Consider the following 6,532-nt stretch of genomic DNA (forward strand, 5'->3'; position numbering starts at 1 on the left):
CACAGACAGACAGACAGACATTCTGAAGAGAAAAAAGAAATATAGAGAGTCACCTGTTCAGGGAGATAGAAATCCTTAATGTGACCACCATCTGTATTTTCGAGCTCGTAGCAGCGATAGCCTCTCTGTCGGTAGTCCAGAAATTTGTCGGGCTCAGAGAGCACCCACTGCTTCAGATAGAGAATGTCACAGTCACAGGTGAACGGGTTTCCACTCAAGTCGATTTTCTCTAGCCTGTTTTGGACAAACACACACACACACGCGCACACACACACACACACACACACACACACCTACGCACGCACACACACACGCACACACACACACACACACACCAACGCACGCACATACACACACACACACACACACACACACACACACACACACACACTGACTGACTGACTGAAACCATTTATTGTCAGATTAACTGTTTGTTGTACTGACATTTTCGCAACCATTTGAATAAAATATTAACTGAGCAACACAAGGAAATTCTGATTTGAGGGAAGGTATGATTTAAAAAGAACATATTTAACAAATCAGTTTACCAAATTTCATTAACATCATTATCTCAAAAATTATTCTAACGCACACACATACTCACATACGTGTCTCCCCCACCCTCTCCCTGCATACATCCATGCATGCACACAAACGCCCATTATAATTCCCCGCACACACACACACACACACACACACACACACACACACACACACACACACACACACACACACACACACACACTACGCACTACGCTCGCAAGCACGCACGCACGCACACATCCCAAACCCATTAGAGAGACATCGTAAGAAGTACGAAGGGTGCTAATCATGGAGATGAACAGGAACAGGGGAAAACAGCCAAAACGACAGAATCACAATGCACATCATTCAGTATCATCAAAGCTATGATGGCAAATATAATTTCATTCCTGTTCTGCCCAGGAAAGTAACATGTGGGGTGACTGTGATGTACGTCCAGCAAGACCCTTTTCACCATGTGATTTCTGTGCTGTGATTCTTTATGATTTCCGCAAGGGGAAAATCGTGCAATAAAAGATTTTTTTCAGCTGCTAATATTGCCATGCAGAACAACTGATAACTTATAACTGATTCAATGAATTTAACTTTGCGAGGATCAACGCTAGAAGATGATGGCGGTTGCGGTCATCGTAAACCGTAAGTTTGCTCGAAAGGTCTCCCAGGTAAAGGTTAGTGGTTGAGGAGAATCCAGTAATAGTCTCTGATGAAACATGAAACAAAATACTTTTCATCGGAAAGTGTCAATGCCATTTTTCCATTTATCACCTTGGAATTGGGAATCGTTGGGCCATTAGAGCCTCATAAATTAACTCACTCAGTACGGCCAGTCCTCTGTTCTCCTCTACACAGACCCCTCGGATGTCCAGTGGGTGTCTGAATGACCCAACCTTTAGCTTCCGTCGTCAGAATTGTGGGATTCTTTGTCAACATTCACGTCTTCAGTATAAAAGCCTTCCACTTGCAATATTTTGATGATGGCAATTGGGGTGAAACGCTGTAACGTCGTCTCTTTCGCCGTTCGTATGGAGAGAGTTAAATTAGGAACAAACAAAGCTAAAGTTTATTGGAGCATACACATGCTCCTTCTTCTTCTTCTTCTTCATTCGTGGGCTGCAACTCCCACGTTCACTTGTATGTACACGAGTGGGCTTTTACGTGTATGACCGTTTTTACCCCGCCATGTAGGCAGCCATACTCCGTCTTCGGGGGATGCATGCTGAGTATATTTTTGTTTCCACAACCCACCGAACGCTGACATGGATTGCAGGATCTTTTACGAGCGTATTTGATCTTCTGCTTGCGTATACACACGAAGGGGGTTCAGGCATAAGCAGGTCTGCACATATGTTGACCTGGGATATCGGAAAAAAAATATCTCCACCCTTCACCCACCAGGCACCGTTACCGAGATTCGAACCCGGGACCTTCAGATTGAAAGTCCAACATTTTAACCACTCGGCTATTGCGCCCGTCACACACGTGCTCCAAACCCCTGGCGGAGGAAGATCAAGTCGCATGTGCAACATTGCAGATAGAGACGAGACGTAGGAATTTCAATATGATCATGAAAAAAAAGAAAGCAGCAGTCAGCATTTTGGGTCTTCCCAGTTGAGAATCCACCTGTGAAATTGAAAAGATCCAGTAGTGCAGTCAGTCAAAAAATGGTGGTAAATTTCTTTTCACAATACGGCTTTATAGTCACTGTTCCACTTCAGGGCAGATCAGTTCAGTTCAGTTACTCAAGAAGACGTCACTGCGTTCGGACAAATCCATATACGCTGCACCACATCTGCTAAGCAGATGCCTGACCAGCAACGTAACCCTACGCCTTAGTCAAGCTTTGAGCAGAAAAATGTGCTTAAACAAATAAATGGATACATCATCAAATGAATAAATAAACAAATGAATAAATAAACAAATAAATAGAGATATGAATAAACAATTAACAAAAGAAAGTAAGCAGACAGATAATGAAATACAACAGTGCTGGAAAAAAAACCAATAACGATAAGGAATAAGTAAACAAATAAATAACTAAATGCAAATAAGCACACACACACACACACACACACACACACACACACACACACACACACACACACACACACACACACACGACAGATATGTAACAAACATGCTGTTTCACATATATGAGCGCTGAAAACAAAAGTACATAGGCCCAACACTAGTGATACATAAAAGCACACACACACACACACACACACACACACACACACACACACACACACACACACACACACACACACACCATCTCCCACATTAACCTGCAACACCCTCATCCCCCCCCCCCCCCCCACTCTTCCGCATGCACATGCCTACGTATCGCAGCTTCCACGGCACGTATCTACATGAGCAGTTTGAGGCATGGTGTACACAGGGTCCCCAAACTGGAACCCAGAGTTTCCTGCTGCCTCACGACAATGCCAGTGCATTGTGCAAACACACACACACACACACACACACACACACACACACACACACACACACACACACATGCACACACACACACACACACACACACACACACACATTACCGAGACCGAAAAAACTACAAACATACATGAATACATACATACATGCATACACACACACACACACACACACACACACACACACACACACACACACACACACACACACACACAATCTTAATAGTGACCTGTTTCGCGTCTCGTCGCAAAATGCGAAGGGGGACACAGTTGTCAACTGGTTGCTGCCTACCTTGAGCACAGTCAGATTTTCCATGTGATCAAAGGCACCATCAGGAAGAGACCTCAACCTGTTGTCGTACAAGTAAAGTTTTCTCAAACGAGTCCAGTTCTTAAATGTGTCTCCTACCCACTGTAGTTTATTTTTGCCCAGATACAGAACTTCCACCGAGTTTGCCAGAGGAGCCATCAGTCTCTGAAAGTATTCGGGATCAACATCGGCAATGTTGACACTGTCCAGAAACAATCTTTGCAATTGTCCACAACCTTGAAACATGTCTTTGCTCACGGTGGCCGAAGAAAAATCAATGTTGTTCTGGGCCATAGAAATGTCAATCAAGTTCGAATTGTTGAAAGTGAATTCCTGTATTTCTGTGATCTTCACACGCATTTGAGTTAGGCTAAGGTTATTAAGAACGGGGAACCACTGCAGCGAGAACATGTTTTTGTAGAAGATGTCAAACATATTGAAGCTCAAAGAAAGAACAGTTAAACTGGGAAAACATACCGACTCGGAAATTTCACTGATGCTGTTGAAGTTCAGATCAAGAATGGTCAGAACTGGATACAAAGTCTTCCCCTCCCTGTCGCAGGTTACTGGAAATTTGGAGAGCGCGTTTTTATGCATGATCCATTTCTTTAAGGATGGGTGATAAGCAGGTTGGACATTTCTTATCTGGTTGTAACGTACAAGCAAACTTTCCAACTGTCGTAGAGGCTGAAACACTTCCATATCCAGATCTTGAATGCCGTTCCAGCTCATATCAATATACCTCAGTTGAGAACATGAACGGTTTGAGAAAAATTCACGGGGAATGTTAGCCAAGCCTCCACATTTCAGTTCCAGACTTTTCAGCCGAGGCACATACAGTACAGGAGCCAGTTGGTCGTAGGTCAGACGGTTTCCGCCCAGTAGAACTCTCTCCAGCTTACCCATGGATCGGAAGGCATTAGACACGATTCGTGTCAGGCCATTGTTGTACAAATCCACTTCCGTCACTTTCGATGCGTTGACGAAAAATGCGGGGTGTGCAATCTCTCGGATGTAGTTGTTGGACAGGTTCAAGAAGCTCACATTGCCGGGGACCCGCGGCACATAGGTCAGGTTGACGGAGGAGCAGTCCGCGGTGGTGTCATGGCATCGACAATGGATCTCCAGGCAAGGGCGCTCTGGCTCCAGTACGGCGCGATGAGCGCTCAGAGTGCTCCAGCACTTCGGGGAACGCCGCCACCGTGCGGGAACGGCGTTTGGGAAAACACAGCACATCAGCACCAGTCCAAGGACCAGGGTGCCAGGTACAGCCCCACCCGCCATGTCTCTCATGTCAGGGCGTGGCCACTGCTCTCCCCTGCCAGCGTGTCTTCTCCTCGGGTATTTTATGCACACACTAAAGTATCTCTTTTTTCTGAAGTATTTCCACACCGAAGTACCTCTTTTTTCTGAAGTATTTCCAAACTGAAGTATCTCTTTCTTCTGAAGTATTTCCATACTGGAGTAGCTCTTTCTTCTGAAGTATTTCCAAACTGAAGTGTCTCTTTCTTCTGAAGTATTTCTACATCGAAGTACCTCTTTTTTCTGAAGTATTTCAGCACTGGAGTATCTCTTTCTTCTGGAGTATTTCCACACTGAAGTGTCTCTTTCTTCTTAAGTATTTCCAAACTGAAGTACCTCTTCGGTCTGAAGTATTTTCACACTGAAGTATCTCTTTCTTCTGAAGTATTTCCACACTGAAGTATCTCTTTCTTCTGAAGTATTTCCACACCGAAGTACCTCTTTTTTCTGAAGTATTTCAGCACTGGAGTATCTCTTTCTTCTGAAGTATTTCCACACTGAAGTGTCTCTTTCTTCTGAAGTATTTCCAAACTGAAGTACCTCTTTCGTCTGAAGTATTTTCACACTGAAGTATCTCTCTTTCTTCTGAAGTATTTCCACACTGAAGTATCTGTTTCTTCTGAAGTATTTCCAAACTGAAGTATCTCTTTCTTCTGAAGTATTTCCACACTGAAGTATCTCTTTCTTCTTAATCATTTCCATACTGAAGTACCTCTTTCTTCTGAAGTATTTCCACACTGAGGTATCTCTTTCTTCTGAAGTATTTCAACACGGAAATATCTCATTTTTCTTAAGTATTTCCACACTGAAGTATCTCTTTCTTCTAAAGTATTTCCACACTGAAGTATCTCTTTCTTCTGAAGTAGTTCCACACTGAAGTATCTCTTTCTTCTTAAGTATTTCCACTCATTTCCACACTGGAGTATCTCTTTCTTCTTAAGTATTGCTACACTGAAGTGTCACTTCCTCGAGTGTCGCTGCACCAGATGTCTTTTTTCGAAGCATCCCAGCACTGAAATTTCTGTTTGCACTGAAATGTCTCTTTCTCAAGTATATCTGCAGTTAGGTATTTATTTATTATCTCCCCAATGAACTCTCTCTCTCTCACACACACACACACACACACACACACACACACACACACACACACACACACTCAAGCATCTTTGCACTGATGTGTCAAGTGTCTTTTTTTCTCAGATAATTAGGCACTGAAAGACTCTTTCTCAGGTATCTGTGCACAGGTTTTGTTGTTGTTGTTGTTTGCTTTGTTTGTTTTGTTTTACGGAAATAACTCTGCTCTGAAGTGTCGGTCTTTCTCACGTACCTCAACACGAACGTCGCTGGTTTCTGTATATGTTTTTTTTTTCGCAGTATATCTGTACTAAAGTATACATCTTTCTTAAGTACCCCTGTACTGAACTGTCTCTTTCTCACGTTCCTCTGCACTGGTTTGTCTCTTTCCAGGAACACTGCGAGCAAGAGGACCCAAAGAATCCAACATACGACGGAACTCAGCTCGAGGTTACCAGGGCTACCCTCTTAGTACGTCTGTTGTCCAAATGTTGCGCTTAGAGCTTGGTCTCCGACCGAGGATAGGCGCTACGTAAGTATCCATATCATCAACATCATCATCATCATCATTATCATGAAATATGAAATAAGAAAAATGGAAATCCTGAGTAAGCAGTGAGAATGTAAATGGAGTGTCGCCCAATGTGTCGATAGGTTTAAAAACGGGGATAAATACAACAACAGAAAGGCAGTTTTATCGGACAGGCGGTTCCCGATAGGCAGCATCCGAACTGGGTTTGAATCAACGACAGCCACGAAGGAAGGACAACAGCAAAGCAAATCCATGGGGTCAAGTGGACTCCAAGCAAAAAGATAACCGAAAAAGTATGTAAATTCGATATGATTCTTTTCT

At 43.4% G+C, this 6,532-nt stretch overlaps 1 protein-coding gene across 1 annotated transcript in view; it reads right to left on the reverse strand.

Annotated features, from left to right (window-relative positions):
- The window catches only part of LOC143288986 (toll-like receptor 2), a 12,920-nt gene extending 8,200 nt beyond the window's left edge, over positions 1-4,720 (reverse strand). Inside the window, exons 1-2 of the mRNA XM_076597719.1 lie at positions 3,224-4,720; positions 54-234 (exon numbers count right to left, since the gene is read on the reverse strand). Of these exons, the coding sequence (XP_076453834.1) occupies positions 54-234; positions 3,224-4,596 (1,554 nt within the window). The 5' untranslated portion in view covers positions 4,597-4,720. The remainder of the gene's footprint in view (positions 1-53; positions 235-3,223) is intronic.
- Positions 4,721-6,532: the final 1,812 nt, after the last annotated feature.

Source organism: Babylonia areolata, chromosome 1 (genome assembly GCF_041734735.1).
Source record: "Babylonia areolata isolate BAREFJ2019XMU chromosome 1, ASM4173473v1, whole genome shotgun sequence".
Classification (NCBI taxonomy): domain Eukaryota; kingdom Metazoa; phylum Mollusca; class Gastropoda; order Neogastropoda; family Buccinidae; genus Babylonia; species Babylonia areolata.